At 40.6% G+C, this 14,252-nt stretch overlaps 1 protein-coding gene across 3 annotated transcripts; it reads right to left on the reverse strand.

Annotated features, from left to right (window-relative positions):
* Nucleotides 1-1,235: 1,235 nt before the first annotated feature.
* matk (megakaryocyte-associated tyrosine kinase) lies at nucleotides 1,236-14,202 on the reverse strand. 3 transcript variants are annotated; one of them, XM_084354053.1, is made up of 13 exons: nucleotides 14,019-14,202; nucleotides 13,717-13,759; nucleotides 12,327-12,440; nucleotides 12,129-12,244; nucleotides 11,545-11,764; nucleotides 9,345-9,438; nucleotides 9,157-9,222; nucleotides 8,937-9,036; nucleotides 8,671-8,755; nucleotides 7,656-7,729; nucleotides 7,333-7,528; nucleotides 6,830-6,916; nucleotides 1,236-3,590 (listed from the first exon to the last, which is right to left on the reverse strand). In XM_084354053.1, the coding sequence occupies exons 2-13, from the start codon at nucleotides 13,723-13,725 to the stop codon at nucleotides 3,363-3,365; spliced, it is 1,389 nt and encodes a 462-aa protein (XP_084210179.1). In that variant the 5' UTR covers nucleotides 13,726-13,759; nucleotides 14,019-14,202; the 3' UTR covers nucleotides 1,236-3,362. The 3 variants fall into 3 exon arrangements, with proteins under 3 accessions (XP_084210179.1, XP_084210180.1, XP_084210178.1); XM_084354054.1 differs by having other exon boundaries at nucleotides 12,129-12,241; nucleotides 13,717-14,202; XM_084354052.1 differs by having other exon boundaries at nucleotides 13,717-14,202.
* Between the last annotated feature and the right edge of the window lie 50 nt (nucleotides 14,203-14,252).

A 14,252-nucleotide genomic window follows, 5' to 3' on the forward strand; every position in this document is an offset into this window, starting at 1 on the left:
AAAATGTACATCAATCAGTCTGGTTGTACAGGTTGGTGATTCAGATGCTCGGATAATATAGTTTTACTGCTTTCTAAGGACAAGGCACAGTTTTCCTTGAAAAGCATCTTATGTCTAATACTTATATTGGCTCAGAGAGCTGGGCTCCGTGACCGTTGACGTAAAACCTTCTGAGGTGACGATGATCTTCTTCAACCCTAACCAAGATAAGCCCATCCTGTTCACTGGCTCCACTTCCACTAGAGCAAACATTGTCAAAAAAGGTGTTCAGAACGAGGTGTTCTGCCTTAATATTTGAAAATGACTACATTGGGATAAAGCTGCCATTTACACGCATGTGTTGGACTAGACTGGAGAAAAAACACATTGTTGGTTATTATTAATAATAATAATAAAAAAAAAGTGTTACAATTCCTGAAAACAGTAAAAAAGAAGAAGAAGAAAAAAACCTAACCCTAAAATTAAAGTTGAAAGTCAGCACCTTAAAATCATATTGACTGTTTGATTTCATATCTGATGTGCTGCAGCTCAGAGTGACAAGACTTCCTCTGTCTTCCCTTTTTTAAAGGAACTGCTGACAGCAACAGCTCACAGGTCATTTATCAGTCCATCAATGCCTCCGCTCCAGTAGATTAGCTAAAGCACACTTCATGAAAACATCCTTAAAGCTCAGCCATTAACATATGGGTACCAGGAAAAAAGCTGTGTCCAGATATCCCTGCATCAGTGCTAATACACACTGACAAACATCAAGGAAATAACCTCTGATATTCATTTATGTATAACTCATCCCCATCGAAGACAGCAAATCTTTCATTATCATTTTTGGGCTCCTTTTTGAATCCTTGTGCAGAAAATTGCTGTTCATCCCATTAGAGAGCTTCTGGGAAACACAGAGCAGATTGAACAAATCGTGGAGGACCCTCGCCTGCACCGTATTATAACAAGAGACGGAGGATCAAGCCTCAATTTGGGGTCCGTCTCCTGGGACGGCGACAAATACCAGGCTTACGTAGACTTACATCAAATGACATCTTTCATTTGGTCTTGTGACTCGACGACAATCCAAAAAAAGAGGCTTCATTTGGTGGTGAGTTTTGAGCTGAATGTGTATTAGTCTTATCCAAAAGATTAATATTTCATTGCATTTCTGTTGAAAAGCAGCTGACAACTGCATTCATAATACATGTACTTTAATAAATAGAATATGTATGTTAAATGATCAACTGCAGGAAAGCAAAAAAACATTCTGTACCTGCAAAAATCCCAAGAGGATGTTGGATAACACAAAGTCACTGCAATAATCTCAAAATCCCAATAAAGTCAGAGGAGAAAGTCATAATAAATGTCATATTTCCAATAGAATTGGTCTTATGGAACAAATTAAATTTGAATGAATTGAATAAAGGTCCAGGGAGCGTGACTTAACAGTGTTAAAAACAGTTTGAGACTTTGTAAAAAGAAATCTGAACAATTAAAACACATCTTTGCTCCTGTGCTTTAGCAGAACTGACCAGAGGTCTACAGAGCATCTGCAGCTAATGACAGACTTTCTAAATCTCCTCTGCACACAAGCAAAATTCTTTACTTATCATACATCAGCAATAACATTAAATATTCGTCATATTAAGCCCTCAGTCCATAACATATTGCTTAGTATTACTGCTGGGATACAAGCAGATTTAGCTGATCTGCGATTAAATCCAGGAAAAACATTTTCCTCTCCTCCATCTCTCTTCAGTCCTTCTCATTCTTGTACATGTTTCATCTCCCGACATTAAATATATGTATTTACTCTGTGTATATTTCTGAGCATACAGGTGCCATATTCATATGGCAATAAGCAGGCCTGCAACAGAACTGACATTCAGACATATGACATGTCAGGAAACTCGATCTGTTTAGTATTTTCCATTTCATTATTTCCGTCACATTATGACATCAAGCTTCACAATACTGTTTAGGGAACGAGACTGAAGAGCGTCTGTATTTTTATTGTTGTTAACAAATCCCATTAAAATACAATTGTTCTGACTTCCTCAGTCTGTCTGTGGCACCCTCTAAATCTTTACATGTAAACCTTCATATTTTCAAAAGAGGCTAAATGATTTCCTAAAGGTGTGCAGGGACGTTTTCAGTAAATCACACAGGAACAAACAGTGTAGTTTTTGCTGGAAAAAATGTTGGCATTGCACGGATACGTTACATTCGTATGTTTCATACATCTTATCAACATCTCTACAATATGTGTCATATCATGTTCAGATGTATGTGAGCATGTACGTATATAAGCTGACATTCATGTCAGAAGGTGGAGGGGATGTCAATGTCATGACAGCTAGGTGAGGCAGTTGCAAAGCCTAAGACCACCGTCTTAGGCTTAGGCTTAGGCTGTCTTAGGTGAGTTTGTGGAAGCAGAACCAGGTATTTTAGGCCAAATATGACCTTTTTCTAACCCTAACCAATGCTTTAGTGTCTAGGTATAACCAGACCATAGAAAAAGTGTTGTCACAACATTAGATTGAAAACTGAACATAAAGAAATGTAAATTTTCATCACTTTCGGGGTCTGCAGAAATGTAGATTGCCAACATTTATTCCAGCTATTGACTCAACAGAAACTACAGTGTACATGCTTGTTGTAATGACATCCAGTGGAAAGGTGTGGCTCACTGATGCGCTTTTAATGATTTTCGGACAACAATATACTTCTGTGGAACAGAAGGAAAAGTTATTAGGGCCTTGGCTACACGGACAATACTTGTTAGTTTTATTATTGTTTATTATTTTATTAATATTGCTTTGTTGTCTTTTTGGATGGGATTTGTTGAGATAAATAAGGACATCACCTGAATTATGTGAAGCATAGTGTCAACAGACCTCAAAAACTGTGGCTGTGCTCTGTTAATACAGTGAGGGATCTTGACCCTTAAAGTCCAACTGAAATCACCTTTAGACATCCCTTTCTGTGGTCAAAAATAACATCAACATGTTTTTTCAATGTATAAAGTCATTAGGATGTATCCTCTGTGGACCATGAATGTCTGTAGAGAGTTTTATGGCAGTCGTTCCCATAGTTGTTGAGATATTTCAGTCTGGATCAAAGTGATGGAATGTCGTTTTCATCCATGGATAAATACGATCATACCACAGTCTGATTCACCCATTTTGCTCAGATCCATTGAACCAAAGTTTGGTATATTCATGGCTCCAACCAGTAAACCATTTCTCACTGGCATTACACGATGATCAGTGTCACATGGTGATTGTCTCGTCCCATCCGTAATGTGATGCACAACAACACCAGAGGTGCAGATTAGCTGTCCAACAACTGCCACTCTGGAGCTCAAAATTCACAAACCATCAGCATCCAGACGCAGACCTGATCCCAACTCGATGCTCCGACCGAGGGCTCGGGCTGCATTTACCCACCTCTCCTTCAAGTTTCTCTCTCAGTTTGTGGAAAGCAGGCCGTCTGCGTGGCTCCTGCTCCCAGCAGATCCTCATCAGGGCGTAAACACCGGAGGGACACTCCTCTGGAGCCTCCATGCGATAGCCCCCCTCCACTCTCTCCTTCACCTCCTTCAGAGACTACAGGAGCAAAGAGAGAGGAAGGAGGCAGGGTGGAAACATTAGTCAACTCAAACATAACTGGACAGCAATATTATGGGATTTGTGAGTGTGAGGATTTGCAGTAGGATATTAACTGACGTCTTTTAACAAAATGTGAAAATATATTTTATTTATTCCCTTATTTCAGGCATTTAACTGAAAACCCATTGATTTGAGACGAAGGAACCAGAGGTGAAAAAATGCTAATTTATTTCCAGGATTCCTGCTGCACTCTATCAATTAGCCCACTTAGAGCTACCGGGGCAGCCCGCCAAAGAGCTTCTTAACCTAACCAGGATAAGCCTCATTAGGTTAGTGACTAGTTGTTCTCAGACAGGGTGGGAGGCATATGTTTAATAAAAAGATTTATGTTGGGAAAATAAACCCATTAGAGTAAGAGTATTAATTTTAAACAGAAATATGAGGTGTTAAACCATAAGGCCGCCTCAGAGGGGACAAAGAGGAAGAGGTGGAAACATTAGTTTGCCGTACAAATTGCTAAATAGTGAATCCTGATAAGTAAATTAAACATTTTGAACAAATTTCACCAACCTGAATGTGCACAGACAAAAAAACCTTTGTATTGAACTACCACGTCCCTCTCTCCTTGGAGGTGAGCATTTTGACTAATAAGCCCACATTTGGTTATTATAATGCAGCGGTTTGTGATAATGATAGTGGTGATGATTGTTATGTTGCTTAAAAATTATGGCACTGATGGGAGCCGGCTCTGAAAAGGCACCATATTGTTCTGCATGGACCAGCAGGGTCAGGGTCAGACATTTGAGGACGTCATCTTTTGGCTGTTTGACATTTTCCCCCATTTTTTGACCACTTTTCTTGACAATTAATAGAGAAAAATAAGCAAACAACGAGCATTTGTTTTGTTTGTTTTGTCTGTGTGTAATGTTAGGGGGTTTGATGGGTAATGTCTAGTTCTTATCATATTTTCTCACTTTAATGTCTCTACCTCAGTTTTGTGTTTATGAACTTTGCAATAAAAAGTGTCATGTGATTTGTGTCATTGCCTCCCTTATTATGTTCAAAACATGGATATTGATCACACTCTCTCTCTCTCTCTCTCTGTCTCTCTCTCTCTCTCTGGGTTCATTCCTTCTGCCAACAGACAACAAATTAGAAGGCGCAGAGTTTAATTAAGGAGAAAATAAACTTGACCCAAATAAATCAACCTGCGTATATGTTAAAGAGGCTGTAATTAGGAGGTAATCATCTGCATTTAAAAGGACACCGCCTGACGTGAGGTGCAAAAAACACATGCGAGGCTGTGCGGTGCTAGTTAACCTTCTGAATAGTGCCACCTGATCCTGCTGTCCTCAAAATGAATTGTCAGCCAACACACAGGTCACCTCAGTGGTCAGGGCGTGGGGATTATGACAAACAGAGCTGTGTTTAATAGCTTCTTCCTTTCCAGAGTCTCTCCATGGCAGTGACTTCATGTGACGTCAACCTCTGCTCCTTCCGTCTACCACCTACACCTTCCTGCTTCGATGTCTACATATACACAGCAGCGGAAGAAGTATTTAGATCCTTTATTTCAGTACAAGAACCAAAACAACGGAGTGAAAATACTCCACTTGTAGTAAAAGTCCTGCATTTAAAATCTTACTTCAGTAAAAGAACAGAAGTAATAAGTTTGAAATAAGTTCTACAGTTTAGTCCAGTGGTTCCCGACCTGCGGGTCAGAACCCTCCAAAGGGTCACAGCATAATGCTGCATTCACACGCTCCTCGGATGGTCCCACTTCCCGAGATCAGAAGTCGCTCTTACGACTTTGTTGCGCTCATGTGCGTCAAGTTCAAATGTGGGAGCAACATGGACGATGCTTTGCATTTTATCAATCGGAGCGTTTAAACAAGACATTGACAGCTGTTTTCAGTGTCTGAGTGACAAGGAAGAGCAAAGGAAACGTCAAAGTATGTCAAAACTGTACTTAAGTTAATGATATCCTGGTGCCCCCATGTGCGATTAAAAGCAGCAAAAGTGTCCCCTTGGATGCCTCCATCGTAGCAGAAATACCAACCACCACATACAGCTGGTGCTCTTTTTATTTTATGTTATAACATCTTGAGTCACTGCATTCCAGCATCGCGTGTAAAACACAGATAAAGAGTTCTTCCTCTTCTTCCAGCACAAACATAAAGTAGATTAACTACTTACTTAGACAATAAGATTATTTCTGCATGTTTTGCTGTCATTGAGTAACAGCAGCGAGACTAAACTTCCATCAACACTGACGCACTGCTGTGACCTGAGGCCTGATCTGATCCTGATCTGACACAGTAAGTTGTGGTCAGATCCGTCGCTAGGCCTGGCAGGCGTCCACCGATACACCTACTACGTGACCGAGAAACAGTTAGCTAACAAGCTTAATACTCCTTCCTGTTGAGTTCAGGATAGTGACGATAGTAAGGTTTATCCAGAGTCTTATCTTGCAGAATCTTTACGGCTTTACATTTTTGTAGCCATTAGAACAGAGAGAGACAGAGATAAGATGAAGTGGTTGTGCAGTTGTTTGATTAAGCAAAATGTCAAACTTGAAGAAGGTCCTATTAATCATATCAATCACATGTGAAGTGCAAAAGATTGCAAATATTAGGCTCTTCAAATATCTCACAGAGGTCAGATAACTTCACAGATGGAAGCTGATCTGATTTAAGGGAAGATTAAACATGGAACTATAAGAAAAAAATGTATAAATAAATGTGGATAACCACAATTATCTGCCAGTGCAGTAAGATCATTTTACTTGGCAAGAAAAAAATAACTTCTAGCCTTGAGGTGGATTTTTTTTACAGTAACCTTGTGTCTATTAGAAATAACTCAAATAAAGACAAAGTCACGTATCGAGACAGAGACAAGTGATACTTGAACTAAGTCAGAAAGCACTACATAATCCATTTATACTAAAAACAAGACCAACTAGATTTTTTATCTAAATTGAAAGTTATTACACTTGATTAGAGTTTCAGTTTTAGCAGTGTTAGGCAGAGCATTTGAGCTGTTTCCAGTCAATATGCTAAGCTAAGCTAACCCTCTCCTGACTGATATTTAACAGACAGACATGTGAGTGGTATTGACAGTTTTTGCTGTAAGTGACATCTCTGTAATGCACATATGTGCCTCGTGACACACTCATATAAACACACACTTACACATATTATAATAATACTACGGCAACATGCGCTGGTGCTACCTACCATTTTAGGGTAAGGTTGTCGCCCGTAAGAGAAGATCTCCCACAGAAGAACACCATAGCTCCACACGTCTGACTTTGTGGAGAATTTCTGTGTCATGGGAGCAAATGTATACACACATTAAAAAATGTTGAACCCTTTCAACAATCAGGCATACTTAGGAAGATCTGTTAAAACTCCAGGAAACAGTCAAAACTCTGACATCCTGATGAATTAAAGAAGGAAATATAAAGAAAAGGGAAGTTATGCTGGAGAGACATATGCATCAGGTCCTTACACCAACCTGCTCCTTCTTTATCATGTATTATTGATTATAAGGTATGAGAAGATTGTTTGATGACTATTAACAGAGTTTTATATTTATTTTAGTGGAAATAACCACGAAATACAAAAAATATGCTTAATCAGGAAGTCAAAGCAGAGGCATTTGGAGGGAACACTGAGGTATCACAGAGAAGCAGAAACAGAAAAAACAGAAAGATGACACGGCAGGTCTTCAAACCGACCTCTTTCTTCAGAGCTTCAGGAGCCGTCCATTTGATCGGCAGCATGGCGTTATCTGACACCTTCGAGTCCAGCTTGGTCAGGCCGAAGTCGCTGACCTTGGCCATGCCGTCGTCGGACACCAGCACGTTACGAGCTGCCAAATCTCTGTGAACCAACTTCTTGGACTCCAGGTACTCCATCCCCTCACACACATCGCTGTAAACACACACACAGACAGACACGCACACACTTCTCATTTGAATTTTGTCCTGCAAACTGTCAAACACACACACAAATGTTACGTATAAGCAGTTAAAAGATTGTTTTTGAAGTTTGAACTCACAGAGCAAAGCCGAGCAGCTGGACTGAGTTTATGACTGAACGTCCTCTCGTCCTGAGAAAGTTAACAAGGTTTCCCTGTAACACAAACACACACACACACACACACACACACACACACACACATAAACACACACACACAAAAGTGTTAAAATACTTCAAGAATATTGTATTTGAAGACTTCTCAGCATGACAAAAACTACACTTAGACACTGTAAAGTAATATGTCTATAAAATAAAGAAAATAAACTTGAGGCCCAGGAACCAGAATTAGCTTGTGGATTTTGACTTGACATCATTAACCAGGAAAAAAAAACAGACCCTGCAGGAAAGTCGCCGCAGAATTACCACCTTGCTGTTTCTGTTCCTGAGCTGTGGCGTTTAATAATGGCCAGATCATTTTTTGTGAGCTTTGACGACCAAAATCTTAACTAAGTGCCTCCTGGCTGTGCTCCAGGAAGTACCTGACAACCCAGGAAGTAAAACAACACCAGCACACTAACCAACCACCACCAAACTATTTGTTCTCACTGGACGTTGGTGGTGAATTCAGAGCTGGTGAGTTGAGCTTTCTTTATCAGGAGACATCAAGTAGATTTATCAGGAAAAACTTGTGTTGACCAGTGCAATTATTGTGGTTAAAGGACAAACCTGTTCAGTTTGATGTACTGTGCAATTTTTTAATACATGCGCTTAGTTCAATATTCATTCATAATGTTACCTATTTTTTTATTTTATATATTTTTTTGTGTGTCTTGTTACCGGTTGTTAAGGGGCTCTGTCCTTATTTTATGTCAGCAGACTCCATTTCTAAACTAACCTTTGCTACTGTTGCTCTCTGTTAGTGGAGCAGAGAGAGGCCCTGAGATGAGGCACTCGAGAACGAGCATTAACCGCTCATATATGGCCGATAAAAAAGTGATTGATACATGTAAATTGCTACTAATTGTTACATGACACTCATTTAATGTATTTATTTTTCAGCTTAGGACCACTGGTTGATGATGTGTAGACTCTACCTTAGTCATGAGCTCTGTGACAATGTGAAGCCCTTTGTACAGAATGACTCCCAACAAACGGACCAGGTTTTTGTGCTGGAGCTTCCTGGAAGGAGTGAATTCACATTAAAAAGTCACACAGATACATTCGAATCAAAATGACTGGAACACTTTTACAATAAGAGTTTATTTTCTACTGAGCAAACTCACTGAAAACTGGTTCTAGTGATAATTAAGTGTTTTGACAGAAGTTGCTAAATCAAAAGTGATGAAATCTTCAGACTCACGTCATCACTGTGGTCTCCTGCAGGAAGGCCTGAGCTGTGACATCACATTTAATGGTCTTTACTGCCACCCTCTGGCCCATATACTCTCCTTCATAAACAGCTGGGATCACACATCAGAACACATCCTTACTAAGACTGAACTCTTGGAAATGCCCTTTTCATAATAAATGTTGAGATAAGCCGTTAATAATAAGAGTAGATTGAATCAAAGAAAGCTCACCACCAAACTCCCCTTCTCCGATAGGCTCTCCCTGTTTGAGCTTCGTAATGTCCAGCAGCCATCCAGCTGGAGAGGAGAGAGGACGTTAAACCTAACAAAAAACATCTTTACAGGCTTACAAAATCTTTATTATACTTGAGAGATAAAAAATGATTCACTTAAATGAGTTGATTAAAAAACAAACATACTTTTAGACAGCTCCAACTCGGCTGACTTGGTGCCTTGCTTTTGTTTGGGCTTCAGAAGAGTTGTTGCAATTGAGCCTTTGTGCTTTGAGTAAAACTGCAGAGATGGAAACCCAACAACAGGTATTAGATATTAACCACACACACACAAAGAGTTACAGTGTTATAGACAATGTAATTTCCTTTGGTATGCTCACAATAAACACTTGTGTTTTGTAAATGTTGCCACATACATCAGGTTTATGAATGTCCAGAACATACTATTGTTTTCTCCACCTCCACAGAGAGAATAAGGAAGTGAACTGACACAGATAACTTCAACCTTGTGAGAACAACTTCACAGCACTCAGGAAGCTGTTTGACAACTGACAGAAAACCAATGAGAGTACAATGTAAACCTATATTTAGCTTTAAATAAACCGCTCCACAGCATCTACCTCTTCAGAGTCAGAGTAATGTCTCTGTTTCCTAACTGCAAAATACAAAAAGCATCAAGACACAGCAGCTGAATTAAGCTAGTAAAGCATGTCGTCATTGTAGTTGACACATCAGTTTTATATCATCAGCAGTCTGCCAGCAGAGGAACACTTCCAACATGATTCAGCCCAAATATTCATCTGGAGTGTCCTCCCTCTGCTTCCCTGCAGGAATAAGTCAGCCGGTCTGACTTAACCATCTGTGGCATGCTGATAAGTCAAGTCGAGTCCATCTTCACAGCAGCAAAGCTTTGACAGGAACCTCACACAGATGCAGAGCAAATATAGATAAACCATAAAAGCTGTGGGTTTTCTGTCTCTGCTTCCCTTTGACTCATGAAGCGTGTATTTTTACTCTGGGTTCACTGAGCTGGCAGTTTGACGAACTGACAAACACAAATACAGCTTGCCTCAGAGTGTCATGGACTGTTAGAAAGGTCAGCATGAAATTGTGTGCATTCACTGAGAGAAACGTCCCGACATCTACTGCTATGAAAATCAGCCTTAGTTGTACTTTGTCATCAGTTCTGATTGGCAAATGTTAGCATGCTGGCACACTAAACTAAGATGGTGAGGGTGAAGATCACCTGCTAAACACCAACGTGTTAGCATTGTCTTTGTCACCGCTGTGCCGACACACAGCCTCACAGAGCTGCGAGGATGGCTGTACACTCTTGTCAGTGTAATTCAGTCCTTCGTATGAAAATAGCACCAAATGACAGAATAGTCAAGAAAAGGGAACCCCGGTTCAGAAACCACTTGTCTGTGTGTAATGGGAGAAATCTTTTCTGAGGAACTTATTATTTATGTTGCAATGTGGTTAAATTCTGAGCGCAGAGGTCAACACTGCTGCAACGCTTGTAGCTTTAACTTGTAACTTTATGGTGAGACCAACATGTTGCAGTTTGGGGCCTTCATTTACTTAACTTATTTAGTATTTGCATTTTCTGCAACTTTATACTTCCACTTCCGCATTTTGGAGGCAAATTGCTTCACTGCATGTATTTGATAACTGTAGCTACGAGTTACTTTGCAGATTGCATGCTGCATCAGAGCCAAAGTAGTGTATTTTTTAAATTAAGGATACGTGGGAGCTCTGAGTTTCACAGTTGTTTGGCCTAAGACACTACTTATCGCCCACCTACAATGCAGTACTGAATTCCCTCCCCGGACAGCTTAACAACCATTCACACCTGCGCTCAGCTAGCCCTAGCAACCCACATGAAGGCCGGTTGGGTCAACAACCAACAAGTGGCCCCAACGACTCTGAAACTCAGAGCTCACACGTGTCCTTAACGACTTTGTAAGGACACTCCCACACAGAGTTTAAAAGTGACACCACAGCTCAGTGTTTATTAATCCTGGTTCTGTCGGCCCCCTGCCCTGCATGTTTCCCTGCTCCAACACACCCCATTCAAATGATCAGCTCGTCATCATCCCTGCTAGAGCCTGACAACAACCCATTGATTTTTAATCAGGTATGTAGCAGAGCAGCATCTAAAATAAGGACCCGGACCAACATTCATTGTGTTCTATCAGACAGACCTTTTCAGACTTTTCCCCTTGTCTTTTCACTTTGGAAGTGAATTTCTCTACTGTCAATTCTGCTGTTAAATAACCCTTAGATGTTAATAATGTCCATGAAGTCTTGGAGTGATGTTTTTTTTTTCTTTTCACGTTCACATCAAAGACCTGCAGCTACACAGAATAACACAAGAGCCTCTCACCTCTATCATGTCAATGAGGTTGTAGAAGTACTGCGTGCTGTCGATGGTCAGCTTGTTGTCCTGATAAATCACCCGGTAGTGGATGACCTCTCCGGAGACGCTGACACACAGGACGTAGTCGCCAGGATGGCGGATGGACTCTCGAACCAGGAACAGGCCGTCCTCGGCCGGCTGCAGCTTACACACCGCCTCTGGCCCGGAGATCTTCCCATGAAACCAACTAGTGACAGACAACACAGGATGAGCCACACAACCACACAAAAGGGTACTGATACCCTCCATTTGGGATCCTAAATAAGTCCCAAATATCTTACAGATACAAATTCTTTAAAAGACAGGAGGAGAAAACATCATCCAACATCAGTTGCCCAAAAAAAGAGGAAGTTGAGGTGATTAATCCTGAGACAATGTTTGTTTGCACGCCCAACATCAGCCCACACTGTGTGGTCACAAGATGCGGGTGACCTACAGCTAAAGTTAGAAAAAGCTTTCATGTGACAGTCACACTGAATGTAAACATGTGTACTGACGTGAAGCAATGCACGAGCGAGAAGGTGTCAAATTTAGAAGAAGAGGAGACATACGGCATGAGGCTGAGGCTGGGGTCCACTCGGAGAGCTTCTCTTTCACGCAGTTTAGTGGAGTTAATGAGTCCCTCCTCTCCCGTGGTGTTGTGTCTGGCCTTGTAATGTCCCTTCTTCTAGAAAACAGCGATCAGAGGCTTGTGTCAAACGCTGGAAAATAAAGACTGACAACAAACACGACATTACACATGACAGTACCGTGCTCGTGTCAACAATAGTGAGGAAGTCCCCTTTGTGGTAGGCCAGTTCTCCAGGTTTGGGTTTCCTGTGGTCCCCCTTGGCTACACACTGAGTCCCTGCAGCCCAGCTCATCTGCAGCAGCAGATTAATCATGGTGAGAGAGAGAGAAATCCACCCTGTAACATCTGCGTGTCTGTCTGATACAACAGAGTCAAACTTATAACTGTCTTTCAAAGATCTTCTGTAATCTGGTACTGACGATAGGCAAAATATAGACAAAGCTCTGTGACTGTTAGCTGTGTAAACATTTTCTCAACATTTATTAATTATTAAATATTAATTATTACAAATTTTACTCTCCCTGAAAGCCCCAAGATCCCAAGCTGATCTGAAAAGATTCTGACATTTAAAAATGTGTAAATAATGTCTTTTTCAGGTCAATTTGGGATCTCAGGGCTTTCATGTACTTCGATTACACTGGACGAGCTGTATGGAGCTGTTTCATTGTCATTCGTTTTGTTTTCTCTTTTTTTATGTTTTAAAACAAGTTCCCACCTACAACAATAAAATCATTGTGAAAGTGTCACCTTGGGCTCTGAGTAACAATGGCGACAATTCTCACTAGTGTTCAAACAATAGAGGGAATACTCAGCAGATAAAAGGTGAAGGTGAAGTTTTGCGGAAGAAATTTTAATCAGAAGAGAAAGATCTTCCTTGACTGATTTTTTTAAGCGTAAACAAACTAAATAAACAAACTCTTTGTTTTTATGACTGAATAGACAAACTGACCTTAAAGGACAACACAGTTTCCTACTGTTTTACTTTGTTTATATTTGGCGGACCCTGCCACCTTGCCAGCTTCAAACAGTGTTCTGGGACCTTATTTTCCTCTGAGAACAGTTTGTTTATTCAGCTTTGGAGTTTTTATTATCGCCTCATTATTATAAATACTAAAATTCTGAATTTGAGTTTCTTCTCCAGAACTACATAGTGCCCCTTTAATCAATAATGACAATAATAGCTGTGCCTTGTTAGTTGACGTAAAATCATAATAAACTACTGATATAAGAGGTTGTAATAACACTTGACAATAAGTTGTTTATTGTGAAGTTGCTTATAAACTTTTAAGGTTCCTTAACATCCTAAATGTTTTATAAAACATTTCATTGTTTGTTAACAGTGAAATAACTATTGAACTATATAATTAAATGCAGGAAATGCAATCGGGTATTTTTACAAGGCGGTATAAGTATTTTACTTACACTTACAATTTTTCAGCGGATATACATTTTTTAATAGCTGTTGTTAACTAAAAGCTACAGCCAGCAGAGATGAAGAAGATGATTCATGGACTTACACTTGAAGCTAACTAGACTTTGTCGCACGCAGCTGCTCTGAGTCACATTACCTTTGCCATGAGCAGGATGAAGGGCTGTCTCTGTGTTGAACACCTGTCGAAGAGATAAAAAATGTCTCTGAACGAGCAGATAACATCAAATCCTGTCCGTCATAAGAAGTCCACACTGTCGTCCTGTCCAAACGCCTCGACAGAGACCTGGAGAGCAGCTGTGGAGTGAAGACCCACCGTGAGGCTGCCGAGCCTCGCGCCTCACTGCTCCTGTCGCATAGACTCAAAGTAAAAGCCCGTCAGAGGATGAGGAGGATGAAGAGCCCTGGACTGGTCTCTTATCGACATGAATGTTTCAGTACCTGCAGCTCTCCACTGAAAACAGCCTCCCTCCTCTTCTTCTTCTTCAGGACAGCTGCTGCCGGCTCACAAAACTGGAGGAAAACACCAACATGACGACTTCATAAAATCCTCAGCAGCTTCTCTTTGAGGACGTTTTCTGCCAAACTCCTTCATTAAAACTCAGGAGGAACCGATTCTGTAGCTCTTCGTGCTCCAGACGTGGTCTGCAGCTGGGATGCGAGGCTGCTGTGAAG

This window comes from Pagrus pagrus (genome assembly GCF_965226575.1).
Source record: "Pagrus pagrus genome assembly, chromosome: 6".
Classification (NCBI taxonomy): domain Eukaryota; kingdom Metazoa; phylum Chordata; class Actinopteri; order Spariformes; family Sparidae; genus Pagrus; species Pagrus pagrus.